The sequence below is a fragment of the Meleagris gallopavo genome, chromosome 16 (genome assembly GCF_905368555.1).
Source record: "Meleagris gallopavo chromosome 16, MGAL_WU_HG_1.1, whole genome shotgun sequence".
Lineage (NCBI taxonomy): Eukaryota > Metazoa > Chordata > Aves > Galliformes > Phasianidae > Meleagris > Meleagris gallopavo.
The window spans coordinates 2861879-2880734 of record NC_139419.1 but is presented as its reverse complement, the minus strand read 5'-3'; the positions used below and the strand labels follow the sequence as shown (position 1 = coordinate 2880734).

At 43.4% G+C, this 18856-nt stretch overlaps 1 protein-coding gene across 2 annotated transcripts in view; it reads left to right on the top strand.

Annotated features, from left to right (window-relative positions):
• MAD1L1 (mitotic arrest deficient 1 like 1) overlaps window positions 1-18856 on the top strand; it is a 321728-nt gene that overhangs the window by 159415 nt on the left and 143457 nt on the right. For both annotated transcript variants that reach the window (XM_085237768.1, XM_085237767.1), the window contains exons 14-15: window positions 7935-8023; window positions 16351-16441. In XM_085237768.1, coding sequence (XP_085093894.1) covers window positions 7935-8023; window positions 16351-16441 — 180 coding nt within the window. The remainder of the gene's footprint in view (window positions 1-7934; window positions 8024-16350; window positions 16442-18856) is intronic.

The following is an 18856-nucleotide window of genomic DNA, read 5'->3' as shown; positions in this document are numbered from 1 at the left end:
TGGGTCTTTTGCTCAGGGTATTTGCTCCCCTTCCCCTCAGACTGTCAGGCTTTGTTAATCTCTGAGCCAGCTCACATCCTCATGAGATGTCCAGTGATGCCTGTTTCCAGCCTTTTCAGATGTGTGATTTAACTTTTAGGTAGCTCTGTGTGAGCCAGGACTTCACTTGATGATCCTTGTGGGTCCCCTCCAGGCCAGGTTATCCCACGATTCTATTTCACACCCATCCCAGAGTGCAGAAAAGAAAGAAATACAGCTTGAATTGAGGAAGAAAGCTCAAGAGAAGAAAAACATCCAGGCAGTTGTATGTTGGCACTCACACGATGTGTGGTGACATGAGTGATGTGCTGCTGATGTGCTGTGCTGCTGGCCATGGCAGCTGCCTGCAGACTGAGCCCCAGGCAGGGTGCTCCTTCTGCATGCTGGGCAGGCTCTGTCCTGACCCACTGTGGTTGTGTCTGTGCCATCTGTGGGCACAAAGGGCCCCCAGCGTTGTGCCACGTGGGATATTCAGAAGCTCTGTGCTCACCCTGCTGTGCCTGAGATCCCACGTCTCAAGTCTTGGGATGTTGCAGCAGGAGATGAAAAAGCAAGAGAGAAAATAAATATTTTCCTGATTCTTAAGTATTCCAGACAGAAGTCTTTGAAACAAATCATCTGAGCGATGGGTTAAGCACCTCCAATTAGACAGTATTGCTCATCAAGAATAATGTGCTGCTGTGCGGAGCACCTGCGGGTGTGGAGCTGTGCTGGGGCAGCAGGGTGGGGGGTGGCAGGGACAGAGCTAGGAGGTGGCAGGGACAGAGAGCTGGGAGGTGGCAGGACACAGAGGGCTGGCAGCTTGCAGCTTGGGATGCAGCAGGAGTCGCACAGGGGCAGTTTTAGGGCAAAGTTTGGGGAGGGATGTGGGGTGTGAGCACCTCAGCTCCCTGCATGGGCTGTGGATAGGGGATGCCAAGGCTTGGAGGACACGATGTGGGGATGCTTCCTTAATGCTCAGGCTGCTGATTGATGCTGGTCTTACGAGATCGTGGGAAGTTTGGGACCTCCGTGTGCTTGGCCTTATTTTGCATGGCACAAACCGTTCCCTGTAGCACCCTATACCTTTGTGACCACATATGGGATCCTTAAGGTAGGCAGCTATGAGCGGTGTGTCTGTGTATCCACTGCTACCAGCAGGGCTGTGCTCCTTCGCAGCAGGACTCAGTTTGGCTCACTGGACCATTTGGAGTTGCACCAAGTCACGCTGGTGCAGCACAATGTGGAGGGAGGTGTGCGAGGAAGAGCTGCAGGCTGCCTGCAGATTGGGAATCAGAGGGGAGAGAGGTGAAAGCTCGTTAGGGCTCCCTTGGGGTAGATGAATTAGTTAATGACTATGCTGTGCTTTGAAAATGCAAATGCTGTGTCAGAGCTGAGTCTGATTATAATAATCAATCTTCCTTTTGAGAGGGTGCTGGAGTCGGGGAGGGAGGAGAGGGATGAGACTGAGGCTGAATTTTTAGATGGCAGCTCCAAGTTCCTCTGCCATCGTGAAGGAAACCTGCCACTGCCAGGGTGGTCGGGGAGAGGCAGAGCTGCTTTGGGAGGAGTGATCCCTGCCAGCCCGGTGGCTGCACGGCAGCCTGGCCTTAATTCTGTAATTTTGTTCCCTATGATTGTCCTGGCTGGCGAGGGAGGGGCTGGCGCGGCTCCTGCGTGTCAGCTACCCCTGCTGATGGGAAAGATAGAAACTGCCTCCTAAGCAGGATCCCTGGGGGATGGAAGGAGGGGAGGGCGGCTGCTGCGGCGTCCAGCAGTGACAGCTCCTTCTCCCCTGGCACTTTATTCGTTTGTAGCAAGCGTTCCTAGTAATTACGCCTCTTAATTTAGGAGAGCGAGTGGGAGAAAGGAATATAAATTTGTGAATTAACTTTAGAGATTGGAAATAGGGCGAGTGAACCTTCTCTCTGGGAGATTATATTTGGAAATGAAATAGAATGACATTCAGTATAAACTTGAAAAATTGCTCTCTTTTTACTGCAACAGGAGGAGAAAAAGCACAATCCAGACTGTACTGGAGAGAAGCAGAAGTCAGCATATGTCCATTTCCCAGTTTGTGTGTATCTACAATAATGTATATGCATGAGTACTGTTTACTGCAAGGTTGCTTCTAGCCCTGTCTTCTCAGTGATAAAAGCATGCCAAGTTTGTTACAGACTGGCTAACCCACAGAGAGCAGCAACTCTCATGTAGCTCGCCTTTGTTTTCAAAGAGGAAAAAAGGAGAAGATATATTATTTTGCTTTAACCAAAAGGGAAATAGGTAGTTCTGAAACACTTTTTATTGAATATCTGATTTTCTTTGGTTTTATTGCTTTTGTTCTACAGTAGCATCGAGGATTAATTTCCCCCAGAAATGCACCTGGTCTGCTTGGCCTGTTTCTGAAAGACAAGTGATATTTTGTCTTGCAAATATTGTCCTAGTTCTTTGAAGAAGTTAGGTTAAAGACTAGAAATGTGTGTTCCATTAAGAAACCTGGCGAGACTCCATTCTCCTCCTCTGCAGGCACTGAAATGGAGCAGCTCTTCAGCCCTGGGTGCTTGGAGGAGCTGATGCTGCTTTTGCTGAGCAGAATGATGGATGGAAATGCTCAGCATGGTGTTTTCCTGCCTCATAGTTCTGCTGGACACCCAAATTAAGCTCACTGGCGTTTATGTACGTTGGATTTCTGTCCTGACACCATGTTTGTGAGTCTGTAGACATCAGGAGGTCACCAAGCTTTGTCTGTGGGAAGAGAGGTAAACAGCATCTCCAGCATTGGAGAGCAGGAAAGTCACGTTGCTACAGTGGTTGGCTATGGGCTCCTGGGGAACTGGAGTGTGCCTGCGTTCCACCACAGCATGTGGGTCACGCTCAGGGCCCTATTTCTCTGCTCTAGTCCGTTTTAGCACCCGTTTCCAAATCTGCTTGGTTTTCATACACTTAAATATTTATGTATTTAAATAGCTTGCTAAATTGTGTTGAGACTTGTAGTCAAACAGAACCTCTCAATTCACCTTTCCGAGCTGGCTCTGTGCAATTCAGTGCCTATTTATCTCTGCCTTTTAAAATCAGCTCTTTTGCTGAGGAAGGCCTTTCAAAGGATGTTGCATCAGCCCATTGTTAACTAAACCTTTAGACATTTATAATGGATTCAGCATTTCCTGCTTTTTACAGCTCCAAGAATGCTGAATGACGTGCAGACACACTTCATCAGGATAAGATTGCTGTATCAGCCCCTCACTAAAATGCACTCATTATTCAAATAATGGCTATATGTTTCCAGCATGTGTTCTATGAAATACGTGTACACGATGTGAGAAAATGAACTGGCCCTTTTTTCAGCGAGCAAATCCTGACTTTAGCAGTGAGCTGAAGTACTTTAGACTGAGTCCTTTATGAATTTCATTGCTTACAACATGGCACCTGTGCAGGGATTTGGCCGTTATTTTGGACAGCGTGTTCCAATATTCAGAAGTCCATAAACACAGTTTACGAGGGTGACTGATTTAATTTAGAAGCTTAAATCTGTAATAAATCCCATTGGAAGAAGAGTGTGGGCAGTGGGTGAGTGGGATGCTTTGGAAATGCTCATCTTTATCAACACTGAGGCCTGCTGGAGTCAAGTGGGAGGAACGGTGGGTCTGTGGTGTTGCAGAGACTCAGAGTACATGCTGGGGAGGGTACAAATATGGGTCAGCAATGACAAATGCCATAAATATACCAAGTAAATCTGATCTCTAAAATAAAATTCTGTTTCTTCTAGCTGTCAGGGGATGAATTTGTAGTTTTATATTCCTCCTGTCACCTCAAAGATCTTGGAATAGTTTGTACAGAAAACTGGAGAGGAGCACATTTTTTGCAGTGCTGTGGGTGTTTGCTATGTCATTAACACTTGGAGGAGAGCCTCCATCTTGAAGTCCTGTCCAGGCAGGTTGGAAAGTAGGGCTGAGAGAAGAAAGGGACTCCATTTAATTAAGCACTGGATGAAAATCCATGCTCTTCTTTCCTCTCCTACTCAGATGGTAAACAGCCATGACAGTGTTTATTTTGGGAAAAATATTTGCATTTGACCTTTTGGGCTATTTGCGTATGTGGTCTTTCTGAAATTATTCTATATACTAGATGTGCCCGGATCGTTCTCAATTGACAGTAATGAAGCAAGGCTGAAATTCACGCTTGTGAAGTAAGAGAGGAGAAAAGGTTCTGGATAAATGCTATCAATTTAGGATGAGAGCAAGAGGCTCCAGTGTGTTCTGTGAAGAGAACATTGCATAGTCAAAACATTAAGTACCTGTTTACGTGTTTTATTCACGAGTCGTGGACTCTGACACCACTCATTATTCTGCCCTTTCCAGTGTCATAAAAACCTTGGATAACTCAGATTTTTTTATTATTATTTATTTTTTTTTTTAAAGAACAAAACAAGAAGTTTGGCTTCTTTTCAGAGTGCTGATAGATTCTGTGTAATGGGGCAGTGACTGGGGCTGATCATGGGTGTTGTTAAGCCTGAGGCTCTGAAGGGCTGCAGGTTCCTCTTGTGCAGTTTCCAGCCTAAGGGATGCAATGCAGTGTTATGGGACAGCGTGTTCTCCCTTTGCACTCAATGCTGCTTAAAGGAGTTAAAGTGTTGGAGTTGACCTGGGTCGTTTGGTAATAAATGGGGAAATACAACAGTGAGCAGGAATTTAAGCAGCCTTTCCCCCTCTCTACTGGGAAATGTTTCTACTAACTTAATGTATTTGTTGTAATAAATTTAGCTCAGCCAGTTACAAAAAAATATTGACAAAAACTGGAGTTTAGACAGGAAGACTGAGTTAGTCCGAAAAGTGGGAAAAGCCTGCAGAAGACATGGGATGGGAAACGAGAGAGAGAGCAGGACTAGAAACTGATGGAGCACAAGTGATCTGCTGGGAAATAGGCAGTAAAAAACAAGAGGCTGTTCCATGCCCTATCCATCTTTGGGACTGTTCTTTGCCACTTGTAGCAAGAGGACAAGTGAAGAGACAGAGCTGAAAATCACAGAGTATGGCTTTGTGCTTGTACTGCCTCCATGCTGTTTATTTCCTCCTTCGGTTCTGCTGCTTTTCTGCCTTCTTTTCCTCTGCTTTCTGTCTCAGCTGCAGACCATCAGAGCTGTGTGCCTGGGGACGCAGTGGCTGTGCAATGCCAGGTTGGTGCCAGCGCTGCCCTTGGGCTGCACAGCGTGTGCTGCATCATGTCAGGCAGGTGCAGCTGCACACAAGGAAGGCTCAATCAACACATTCCTCATTCTTTGCTCTCTTTGCTCTTCTCTTCCTCCTTATTCTGTGAGGACCTCTTTGCTTGTGCTGAGCTGCCTTCAGAAAAGCAGAACTGGATGCCATCAAGAAGCTGCTTCGGCTTATCTCAACTAACTTTCTTTTTGCCCTGAAAGAGACATAAATAACATTTTTAATGTTCTCTGTGAGATTGGCAAGCAGGGACATTTTCCTCGCTCAAATCCCAATAACTGAAGGAAACAAGCAACAGGGTGTTTGTTTTGTTTTTTAAATGAAATATTTAATACCTTAACTTTTTTTTTTCCTTTCTTTCTTTTTTCGTAAAAGACTAATGAGATTTTAATGTCAATAATTCATAATGGCACAAAGCTGTGCCTTGATCTGAACCTGAGACTCTCCAGCAGCTCCAATCAGTGCCGTGCAGCACTGCCTCACTGGGGCTGGTTGGTGCCACGATGCTCGTGCTGTGCTCACCTCTCCCAGGGACATCAGATTTACAGCCCACTAGTTTTGGTGCATGAGAATTTGCAGGGCACAGAAATGGCTTCAAACACCATTACAGGCCCTGTGCCCTTCCCTCCTCGCTCTGACAAACCCAGCAGAATCTCATTGTGCCACTACAGAGCATACCTGGCATGAATTTGTCACTGCTCTATCTCAAGCAAGATGTGCACTGATGATTTCACTGCAGCACTCACTTCAGCATTTGTGCATTCACACTCCCGTCTCCCTTTCCCATTTGCACTCCATTTTTCCTCTCTGTGCAGCAAACACAGGTGACCCCTTCTTACAGCAGCAGCATCTCGTTGGCCCTTCCACTCCACCTCCCTTCTACCCGCAAGGCAGCAGTGATTTATCTGCTCGTGTTGGTGAGCAGGTGGCACTTGGACTCAAGGCTGAGCCCGCTTAGAATGTGATAAATAACATATTTACCAACCCCTCCATCTTCAGATGCAGTCCGAAAGCAGCAGAAAACTCAACTAGCAGACACATCCAGCCTTCAGCAGATGCGGGAACCAAGAGATATGATGAGTTCTCCCCTGCTAGAAGCAGGGTGGAATTGAAGGCTGCTCCTTATCCTGGTACCTTTTATTCACATTCCTGAACTATCTGGAGCGCTTGCTTTATCCTCAGCCATCTGTGATAGGCTGAGCTGGGAGAGATAAGCTCAGTAATCAGAAAATTGAAGGAAGCATTTCTGGCTGTGATAATCTTATCAGGCAGCTAATATACATTAACATTTGTACAGCTTGATGATGCAGGTGGGCCTTGCTTTATTTTTTCTTTTTCTGGATGCCTTTTAACAGGGAAGGGAGAATGCAGGGATTTGGGGTGCCAGAGAGAAATTTAGCAAAAAACTCAGCTCTACCTGCTCCAGTGCTCCAATGCTATGCCCTTGGAAAGGGGAGGGAGAGTAATGCAGCCATCCCCTTTCTGCCCTTTCTTGCTAACAGTGCTGCCATGTTCTGTCTGCCTTTCCTGGCAAATATGGAAGGGCAAAGAGGCAATATGTCAAGATTTCAGTTCTGGCTGAGTAGTAGTTGTGAAACTGGGGAATTTCTATTAACTTGCTTCTGTTGCACAAAGTTCATCTTTCCAATGTGATTTTTCTCTACCAGTCCAATCAGTGCTGTTCAAGGGAATTATTTCTGTGATATTGAGCTGTCTGTGGTCATAAGTTCTGCATTGCTAATTAGGGCTGAATTGCTTATTGTTTTCCTTCTGTGTGGCAAAAATACAGTGTTTGTCCATAGATTTATGAGAGGAATTATTATCAGCTGCAAAAGACAGAGGACAAGGAGGTCCAAACTCTGAATGAGGAGATCTAAGCTGGGAGGGGGTGCTGGAATAGAAGCTGCATGTCCTCTAAATACTTCTTCTGCTTACAGTTTGTGATAAGTTGCTTTCTGAGAGGTCTAGAAACAAGTAATGTGTTTTAATCATCTGTGCCTTGTCTTGATAGGTGGGTTAGGGGTTCAGTCAGAGAACCTGGGAATGATTGACTCTGGTTAAGAAGTTTTCATGCTTGTGAATTTTGAAGTATTTTCTTATGAGTTCTTCCCAAACAAGTGCAAAGGCAGAAAGTACTCTTAATTGCTTCTTTGTTCCACCAGACCCACCTGAGCAGCTTGAGCTAGAAATGTATATTGGAAAGTGCTGGAAATATTCCCCTGTGTTTTCCATTCTGTGTGTGTGTGTCAGCCTCGTCCTAAACGAGACAGCATAATCCTGTGGTTCATTTCTTTATGGGAGGAATTGATGCTAAATGAGGTTGAACTGTCAATACTTAATCTTGGGTACCAGATAGCTCCCAATAGCGCACTAATAATTTTCTGCATCCAATTATGCATTAGGGATGGATTGGGGAAATCTCTAAAAAAGAAATCTAAAAAAGAAACAGGAGCTCAATGTAGAAAACAATCAACTTTTTATACCTCATCTGCCTCAGAGAAAATATTGGGAAAAGGCAAAAGGGAGCATGGAGTGGAGAAGGATTAACTGAGGTTGTGGCATTCAACGCATGAGGAGTTGTCAGTATCCTGAAAGGAGTCTGACCTGTGCAGGATGTAATGGTTCCTTCCTCCTTCCTTTGCTCTTCTCACGTCTCCGTTTCCCCAGTAGCACTGAGGAACTCATACCTTTTCTCTTTTGCAGCTGGAGGTGGAGATGAAGGTCCTGAAGTCTCGAGAGTGCACCGCAGAGCAGAGTACCTTCATCACCAAGGAGGAGGTGGATGCACTCAGGTGAGCAAAGCAAGGGGGAAGCTGGAAGGTTCAGCAGCTTTCAGTGGAACTAAGGAGAAGGAAAAGCCCAGGCTAGTTTCACTGTCTGCTAATGTTCCTGCTGTCCTATGGTGGAGCACCAGATAAGAGACCTCATCATGCCACACTGCCATGCTATGTACGTAGGCACTCTTATTCAGGGAGCAATGGAGTAACATTGATTAGAACTTGTTTTCCTTGTATTTCCTTACAAGTATACCACTTGTATAGACTTGGTATTTCTTTTCCTGAGCACACTTTTTACTTTCCTGTCTGTTCTGGACATAAGAAAGCTGTGAAGCATTAGCAGAAAGCCTCAGCCCCTGATTTTTCCTGCATTTACATACTTTACAGGCTTTATTTTTTTAATCTTTTGAGAGTCTGCAGGCTCTTCTCTTTTAATGTATTTGGGGTCTCTTGCACTCATAAGACTGGCTTCATAAGACTGGCTCCTGCACTGCTATTCCCTTTGTTGACTTCCTTCCCTGTGGAAGGAACACTGCTGTTTTTTTCGTATTTTGACCAAATCTGGACTGTAAACATAGGATCTGTTGGCATGTATGTAAAGAGGTTTAGAATTGAGCTTTTGTAATACTGATGTGCATGTAGCACCGGAGATAAAAGAAGGATGTTTCCCCTGGTGCATTGCTGCAGATGGCAGAGGGGTACCTGTTGTTATTCAGTGAAAGAGAAGTTACAAAACAGCATTTCAGCAGAGGATACACAAGCATTAACAAAAGCTACAGGGAAGCTAGACAACCTTTCCATGTATTTATTAAAGCATTTACAGCTTCCATTCCAAACCAGGTGACACAATAAATACTGAGCATAGAAAAGTTCATCTGTTTCTGAATGTTTAATAAAGTTCCTTTTATTTAAGCTGAGCAAATCAGATCTTGACAGGAGGAGTTTTTTATTCTCAGCTGATGTAAGATTTTGGCTGGGGTTTCACTTCTTAATTCTTTTATATTTTCAGCTCCATCACTATAAAGTGTTACTGCCTCTTAGGACTGAAAGTGGGTTTTTGCAGCAAGCAGAATCTTGCAGAAAGCAGAAATTACTGGCCTGCGTGTTATGACTTTGCTCTTGTGCCTTGCCTCTGGAGCTTGTTTTACGGCTTTGAAAGCCCAGTTCCATAGCAGAGGGAAGGTATTGGAAAATAACACATGTTCGGCTAAGCTCTTCCAATACGTTTTAAGGCTATAAACTTAATCACAGGGACTCACTCCTGGAGTATAGTTCCCTCAAGGTGGTGTAATAGTTTTGAAGACCCAAGGCGTACATCTCCCTTTTTTAATTTCATCATGCATGTGAGTTCTGGTAGAAGATAATATGCTGTAACTTTCCTTTTTCAACAGAGTAAACCTGTCTCCATTTTGCTTATTGTGGATGTTTATTTGACCTGAGCTCATTCAAGTTTTCCCTTTGAGGTGCAGCAGACCCTCTGAAACCTGATGTTTATACTGTTGCAGAAGTATTTCAGCACCTCTGCAGCAACATTAAACCCATAGTTCCTGATTAATTTTATGCCTCTCTATCAGTGAAGCCAGCATCCTGTTTGCTGTCTTCTGGGAGCTGAGGGTTTTCAGAATGTTTCTAAAGCAACTCCTCGGTCTTTCCCTCCCTGGGCTGGTATGAGCTGCAGCACCCTTTCATGGAGGAGACGTTCAGTCTCTTTGTTTCCCCCTCCAAGACTCATTACTCAGTGTTTATCTTCACTGAACAGCATTTTTTGCCATCTATTAATGGAGCAGCTTCAGGGACAGTGTGTGTAGGGGGGAGCAGCCGGATTGCCACGTGGTCTGGGACCGCTTCATATTGCTGGAGGCTCTTGGCAGAGAGAATGGAGATGTCTGGCTTTGTTCTGAATTAAAATTTATTTCCCGAGCAGGAACAAGTGGAACTCACAATTACCCACTCATTATGGTGTTGTGGTGTTAGAGTTTGCTCATGGGTAGCCCTCAAGCCCTCTAGGTCATGTTTTTCACTCTCTTCTTTTGTTTTAAAAGAATTTCTTTGATACTAATCTCATCTCTCTCCTCCTTTCATGAAATTGTGTCAAAGCCTCCTCACAAAGTATGACAGAAAGACAAGCCTATTCCCAGTAAAGCCATTAATGATGTGGAGCTATTTTCCAGTCCTGAGCCGTACACTGAAGGCTGTTTAATCAAAGCAGCTGAGCTTCTGAACTGGTTTCGCAGTGATATTTTGTCTTTCCTTTCCCAATTCAGTGCCGTGTGCTCCTGGGTCTATGGGTGCACAGAGACGACAGTCCCTGGATCTAATTCCGGGCTGTTTTTTTGCTGCTGCTTTTTCCTGAATTGCGTTTAGTTGTTACAGTAGACGAGCTGATTTAAATACTTGTCCCCAGCCCTGATGCTAGTCATTTAGCTACAAAGCTGTTCTAAAAAGCAGGCATTTGTTTGTTTTTAATCACTCTTTTCACTGCTCTTGGTTTCTAACAGTAAATGACTGAAAAAATGTTCTCTTTTAGCTGGAGCAGTCCTTGCTCACAAGCTGGTAAGCCAATGCTTGCTCTTTTTTCCATGTTTTGGCTACCATTACTTCACTCTTTTCAGACACTCAGACGCTCTATCCAGCAGCACACATGCTTCTCTGCACTGTAGGACCAACTCTGAATAAAACTTTTTTGCTTATGGTCCTAGACTTGAGCAGTCAAAGGATGTGGTTCAGCTTTTTTTTGTGTTTTCTGGCATTTTCTGTGCATTGGACACAAACCTGGGCCAAGCTTGCTCTTCACAGGAGAGTCTCCTTGTCAAAGCAGCACATAGTAACTCACTGTCTTCCCCCCATGCTTGGGGTTCAGGAATAATCCTCCATGATCCACGGCAGAGCCCTTCATGGGACGTGGCTGATGAGTCCCCTCTGTGCAGTGGAGACCAACTGGGTAGCTGTGGTGGAAGAACAGGAACACCAGAGGAGAAGAGAGAAGACTATGCATAGGGATTGGGTTTGCTGTGCATGCCCACCTGCTGTGCCATCAGGCACAAGTGTTGACTCAGTTTTACGTAGCTGCTAAGTTGGAGCTGGCAACGTGAGCTCCACTGCTCCTCTTTTCATCTACAGACTGTTGCCAGAAATTAGTTCTGGCAGAAAATGGGGAAGAAGAGTACAAACTTTGCAAATTGGTTAGTGGGGAAAGAAGTCCCATAGCTTATGACAGAGCTATTTCCATTTCTGTAGTTTACTGTGTTCTTTGAAAGCTCATTAACCTACAGTACAATGTGTCTGCTCTTCTGGACTGGGCCCAGCCACTTCAGTTAGCTGCTGTCATGAAGGAACGTGAAAAATAGAGGAAAACCAGGAGAAGCCAGCAAGAGGAGTCTGCAGAGCAGGACTGTGAGCTTCAGGCATTTCCATATACACCCTGTGGTTAGGAGCTAACTTCTGAAAACAAAAGGACAGGCATGAAGGGAAAAAAAAATCCATATTAATTCTTTGAATCTGTATTCACCTCTTGTGAGTGAATGAGAGCTTTTAAAAATATACTTTTGTCTCATTTTTTCTTTAGTATGGAAAGTAAATTTTCAGCAAGAGGCTTGAAAGACTTCATCAGTTTTTCCTCCTCCTCTGGAGAACAAAGTGCTCTTTCGTCAGACCTTTTATAACTTTAAATGTGAAACTCTCTCCCAGCATCATTGTTTCAGAAGAGACCATAAAAGCCAGTGCTAATGCTGTCATTCTTCACACTTCTTGCTGCTCCCTCTGAAATTCCATTTGTTTATATTCTGCAGATCTTACAAAAGGAAAAAGTGGTCAAATTGTTGAGTTTGTGTACTGTGGGGTATAGCAAAGCACAGAGCATTTAGGCATTAACACCTTTTAGGAAGAAGATGATAGTGTGCGGGAACTAATATTTCAGAACCTATAAATATAAGAAATCTATTAAAAAAAAAAAAAAAAAAAAAAAAACTTCACCAAAGACTTAACCAGCAACAGCTGAAGGACCTTTTCAGCTGGAACAAATCTGAACTTTTTCACTCTGCTGTCAAACTACAGCCCCAGTAAATCCTAAATGTTTTCTGTGGATATAGTGACTGGGTAGAGTTACAGTAATTCAAAAGAAATTCATGTTCTTGCCAATGCCTATTAGTCACACTTGCTGGAATTCTGTCTGCTCTGCTCCTAACACCATCTCAATGCCATCTGGATCCCTTAATAGCGCCTTCCCAACACATATATTTTCTGCTCCATTCAGTAGTTTCTTGTTCAGCAATAGCATTTCCACATGGCCATGTCCTCTTCACAGATGGGGCCTCTGTGAGACATGTCCTCATTGGTGAGACCCATGCTACTCTACAGGCAATCGTGTACCACATCTATGAACATTAAAAACAAATAAAGATGATGGAGGGGTGACGGTGGTGAGTAGTCAGTGGTCAGCACCTGGACGGAATGGGATGTTCGGAAGTGCATGGATGCTGTTGAGAAATTCAAAGGTTACCTTTTTTTTCTTTCTATTTATTTTTTATTTTTTGCTTCTTCCTAAAATGAACAGCCTGGCCTTTCTCTCCAGCAGCTATTGCTCACCACCTGAGCACATTGTAGGCAGACTGAACACAGAATGTGATATCTCCTGATTCTCTCACAAGTGTCATTTCAGTAGACCTGAAGCTACAGTGTGTTTTTTGTGTTCAATCTTCTAATTTGGGACAGTGAAATGTGCAGTAGAGGCAATATAAAGCACAATTTTTGGGAAGGGAGAAAATCTACAAGTCTGAGCAAATGCCAACTTATCAGTATTCTTGCACTAAATTTGATCTTGCAAAAGGCTGAGGAGATGGCTGCCTTTGGAACCTTTGCTTCTAGGTAATCTGCATTTAATGCAGGAAAAGTCTTCCAGAAACATGATGAGATCTTTCTCACAATTTAGATATTTTCAAGAGAATAAGTTGGTAAATTTTACAAATGTTGATCTGGATGATTTTCCCTGTATCCCTAAAATTGAGAGTGGTGTCAGTATTTTGGAAAGTAAGTAATGTTTCTTCCTTCCTCATGCCACAAGGCTGCTTTTAAAATGAGCACTGGCATTCATTCTTGGACAGACATTAAGTTGATAGATGGTTGTGCTGTACCCCAGTGTTTCTCTACTCCACATTGTGTTCTTCTCACATGAATGTGTTTTGGATTGTTCTGCCCACATGAAAGTAACTCCCAGGTGTAACAAGTGGAGGCATGCAAATTGGTGATAAAATAGGATCACTGATCTTCTTGCAGACGTCCCTGGACAGAGAGCATGCAAAGTGCATGCAGACTAAGGCTGGAGCATCCAGAAGCAGTGTGTGGTTGGCCCCGTACCTGAATTCACTTGAAAAAAAAACTCTGGTGCCTAGCATGTAAATATTTTTCAATATTTAACTGCTGTATCTTAACCACCAGCTGCAAATGCTTCGCTGTGTTTATATATAGATAGGATTTCCCTTGCTTCTCTCTCTTTGCCATTGGGGAGTGTTCTCCAGGGCTTGTAAAGCAAAGCTAGAACAGCACAAACTGTTTCCTAACAGCTCTTAATGCTTTCCCACTGCAGATCCAGGACACTTAACAGTGTTAAAAATAGGTTAGAAAAGGGCTAAGTTGTGAAAGCACTGGTGAGTCCTGAAAACGTCCCCAGCACAAAGAGATTCCAGCAGTGTTCCCAGCCCTCCAGGAGCTTTGGCTGTGCAGGTGAGCGGGCTGAGCTGCGGCCTGAGCTGCGGCCTGCTGCGCTGTGAGGCAGCCTGATGCCTGTCTGGGCAGATACAAAGGGCAGGAAGGATTGAACCCATCTTAAAATTGCAGGGGAAATATTTAGAAATGCAACGGCTTGAAGCCTTCCCTTGTCACACCTTGCTTGTCCCTCAGGTCCTTCGCAAATGTTTTCTGGTGATGGCTGTGAATGGTTTTTAGATAAGGGCCTGAGCTCTGTGCAGAGTGATGTGCAGGCAGACAGCAGCAGCACCACAGCTTGTCTGGGGGCTGGATGGGGAAAATTTGTTCTAAATAAAAAGTCAGCCTGTGCAGTGTGGGGAAGGCACTGGTGGGAGTCCTGTGCCTGCCTCTGACCTTTCAGAAGCTGCTTTGCTGTTCTTCCTCACAGAAGAGCGTTGCTGTTCTCGTGCTCTGCTCAGCAATCCATTTAGGTGCACACCATTAACAGCATTAATTCCGTTTTTCGAATTTCCATTTTTTCTGACCTTTTCAGTCTTCCGCTTCTTCGGCATCCTCCATCCCTGTGAGCTTAGCATCTCTTCTGGAAATTAGTGATGATCTTTTTGAACGGCCTCGACAATGCTAAAAGCTGTTCATCTGTGTCTTAGAAGCATCCAGCAGAGAAAATGACGATCCTTTCTAATATCTGAAAATTACCAGCAGGGGTCAGGCTTACAAATAATTTAAGCAATTGAAGCTGCATATTTATAATGGAGACATTTCTGTGCTGAACATGTAGATCAGCTGGCTTCTGAGGAAGGGTTTGTAGCGTTTCCCTCTCCTGCCCTGTTTCTAGGGGAGATGACTCCTCACTTGTACCTGAAATTTCTGTTGCATAACTTCTGGGTGATGGCAGATGGACATATTGTTTATTGTCACGGTGCAAAGATTTTCAGCTTAATTTAGATAATTTAAAAGTGCATGTTATCAAGCAAGATAATTTAAAAAAATTATTCTGAAAAAATTCTCTGCAAATTGGACTCAGGGATCAATGTTAATATGTATTAGATGCACATTTAGTCACAAGAAGTTGAAATGAGGAAGCTGGATTCTCAAAGTGTTGAAGCTCATGTACTCTGTACTGAAATGTAAACAGAAATGTTATATTGAACATTTTATAATAATTTCTCCTGCATAACAAGTTTTAATAGAGCTTTCTGAAGAACTGAACAACCATTTGGCTAAAGCTGATATTGTTGATACAACATATTTGACCTTTCAAAAAGCTTTGAGCCAAAGGTCTCAAAGAAACTTGAATGGAATAAGAAAGAATGTTTTTTGTTGGATTAATAAGAATTTTGCCCCGCAGAGGCTGGCTGTCCCACTATACTGCCTGCACTGGTGGCTGTTTCTGGATGTGTGCATGTGTGGCAAAACTACTGGGGTACCTTGTCAGAAGGCTCTCCTAACTTTTAATGTAATGTCTTTAGCATTTTCTGGTCAGAGATAATATCTTTATGATTTGTAAAGCTTAATATATTTTTCTTCCATTAATTCGTGTCATGCAAAGTTAAAAGATGGAAAATCAAAGAACAAATGTTCATTGGGTTTTCCATGAGATCCTAGAATGCTTTGTGTTGAGAATTTTCCAGCTCAAAGAAGTTTGTGAGTAGTGAGGAGACAGTTTGAGGTAATATGAAATGATGCCACTTATCAGGCTGCTGGTAGTTCAGAAGGATCTTATACTACTTGATAAAGTGGGACACGAAGTTGAATGTCAATAAATGTAAAACCCATGCAAGAAAAAACACCTTTACTTTTACTTGTACAATAGAGGACCCTAAACAAGCTGTTATTGCTCAAGAAGGAGGTCCTACATTACTGTGAACAGCCTTCTGAAAATGTTAAGTAAGTTACGAAGACGTAGAATGCTAGGAGTTAGAAGTTGGGAAGAAAACAACCTCACACTACTCAATACATCAGAGTGCTGTTTGTAGATCTAGCTCTTCTCGTAGCAAGAAGTCTGTATAAAACTGAGGAACAACAAGGATGGGCAATAACAACGGGCAGAAATATGGAAAGCCTTCAATGTGTGGAAAGAGTAAAGTGAGATTCTTCAGGAAGTGATGGGGGAGATCTGTAAAGTAGTTCAGAGAGGGGAGGATGGGACAATTATTCACAACTTCTCCTAGCAGAACTAACAGGCGCTCAGTGAAATAATCACGTGTGAAGTATAAAACAAAATGAACTAATTTTTCATACAGCACATAATTAAATTTTGGAACTTACTGCCAAGGAGCGTTGCAAAGGCCAAAAGTATAAATCAGATCAAAAAGAGATCTGACACATGCGTGGAGATTTCAGCTGTTGGTGGTTATTGAACATGATCATCTTGACACATTCTCTGGTTCAGGAAGCAGCGAGGTTGAATTTGCTTTATGTTCAAGTTGTGTGTTTTGACAAAATACTTCTGGAGTTTAATTTTAATCATGCAAACTTGGATCTTTTAGTTGTAAGTTTGGACTGTCTCAGTAGTGTAGCTTTGTGATACTGAATACAGGAATCATCTGCCACTGTATGTGATTTCATTTTGTAACTGGACTATTTGTGGAGGGTCTGGGCAAGGACACAGTGTTTACTGTCTTTCCTTTCCCCTCCAGGCTGAAGATTGAGGAGCTGGAAGCTGAACGCAGCAAGCTGGAAGAGCAGAACAGATCTCTGGAAATGAAACTGGAGAAGCTAACTATGCAGGTAGTAAAGTTCAGTGTGGCTGGAGAGCATGCTACCTTCCGTTCATTGTAGCTGTTTTTACAGCTGTGCCAGATTACAGCATGCAGCGTGCAAGTTCATTTCCCTCAGTTTGTGCAATGTGTTTTTAGGAAGACTGTGCAAACTGCACCAATGTACCTTTATCTGTGTGTCTTGGAATCCTCTTGGTGTTGGATCTAGTCACACAAGTGCAGTGTTTCACTGTGTTTGTCTAGAACCTCTTCTTTTTCTTCACAAAAGCCGTAAAAGCTGCTCCATGTTAAATACAACCGTTGCCTTAAGTCATCAGTTCACAATTTCATTTGGTGTCAAGCAGCAGCTTATACACAGGGCTAAATAGTAGGGAGTTGTGCAAATTGGAAATCCATGTGTACTGGAGACTCCACTGCTGTTCCCGGGGATGGAAATGGAGACCACCAGTTTGTGGCCTCATTAGGTATCAGTTTTTCAAACCCATAAGCATGAATACTGTTGAAAAGATGAGATAACAATATCACCAGAGCACAGTGAAAGGCAGAGATATGGAGTCTGAAGGATGAAAAGATGTGTTTGTTTTGCTTGTTACCTTTTGATGAAGTAGGTGCTGTTCTGTATGGCAGAAGGTGTTTGGTTTTTCATTCTGGCTAGGTGAGTGAAGTCTCACCTTCCCCGAAGGGAGGGCAAGGGAGCCTGCAGCAGTCGAGTGACTGTCTGTCCAGACTGCTCTCATTCTGGTAACAGCTTTCCTGTGCAGGGAAAAGGGAATGGAAGTCGCTTCCAGCTTTTATAGCATTTTCTGTCAAAAGGTGCTGGAAAGAACAAGAACCCGAGCATGTTTGTTTAATCAAAGCCCATCCTGCTATAAACAGTGTTATCTCTCCCTGCTGTTCTCTCTGATATGCTGAACAACTCAGCATTGTAGCATTTCATTCTCTTAATTTTTCTTTCTTTTCCCCTATTTTTGTGTAAATTGGTTCATGGTAAAAAACTTGTAGTTTTGAAATTACTCACATTTCAGACAGATCATTGATTTTATCCTGACACCCATTAGAGGCAAATCAAATTTTTTTTTATTACCAATTTTTAGAGACAGGGGAAGTGACAGCTTTGATAAAGCAGGGAACTAAGAGCTGCTGAGCATCTCTACTGAGCCATGTTTAGTGTGAAACCTGTCACTTGGTTCTCCTTTAATTGGGTTTCAGTCATCAGGAGATGAAAGCTTTGGGCTGGTGTTTGGATGCTCAGGTCTCCAAAATACATAGCAGCAGCTTTGGTTTTGGTGTAGGTTACAATGCACTCAAGTCACATTTAATCTACCACTGTTGTCTTACAATAGCTGTTGGCTTTCCAGGGAAGCCTGACCAGAGGAATTCCCCCTTTTCTTCTTGATGTCAGGAGATGTTCTGCTTTGTTTGCTGAAGCTGCTTTTAAGATACTGTAGGGGAACCGTTAGAAAACAGCTTGAACTGGTGATTGAGCACCTGGCGAGGGGGTGTTGCTGGCAGGGATCATGGGTCAGTTGTTTGCAGCTGTGCTCTCCAGGTGGCCAGAAGGGCTGCAGCCCCCCGGGCTCATAAAAGGGCCAGCCACGGGAGGGGGAGCATCTCTGGGACCTGTGCTGCTTTTTGGGAAGGGGTGCTGCGTAGCTGGAGAGACCTTTCTTCTGTTGGGTGAGTTTGGTTCTTCTTTCTGCATATGGCTGTTAATGTATCTACTAATGCTTTGTTTGGTGTCACTGAGTACTTCTATTAGAAGCATTTCTGCTTCTTTTTGAATAGAATGGGTGCTAAAGAGTCAAGTTTTTAAGGCTTAGTTTCAAAGTTGAAAGATCTGAAGCCTTCAGCATGGTTTTGCTAATTGTCTGCTTTCTCGTCATTAGTGGAGATCAGCGTCAGCTACCGTTTCAATAGCCGGGCTTTTATGGTATAAAAATGAAGTGATTGTGGTTGTAGACTGAGAACAAGATGCTCTTCTTTTCTTTGGCTTCCCACTTGTATCTGAGAGGTGGTTGCCAAAAGCAGCAGCTTCAGAGGAGTAGAGAAGAAAACAGGAATATGTAAACCAAATGCTCAAGTGTCAGCATTGATCAGTATGTGCCTACCTGAATGGTAAAGATCTCAGAACTCCTCAGAAGAGAAAGCATCAGTGTTCCCATTTTATTTTTTTCAGTTACTTGAAGTATTGTATGTTTTAGTAAGCCAAGCTTAGGGTGGCCTCCCAGGTCTTTTTTGAGAGGCTGTGCTCGATCCTTTCTTCTATCAGTGCTGAGAAAATACGTTGAAAATATTATCGTACACTCAGATAAGGTCACTGAGATTTTCTAAGTTTGATATGTTATTTATTCTCATCTCTGTAAGAAATGTAGTGGAGATGCTAAGTCATGGCCTGAACCACTGTTTGAACACCTGGTGGGAAGGC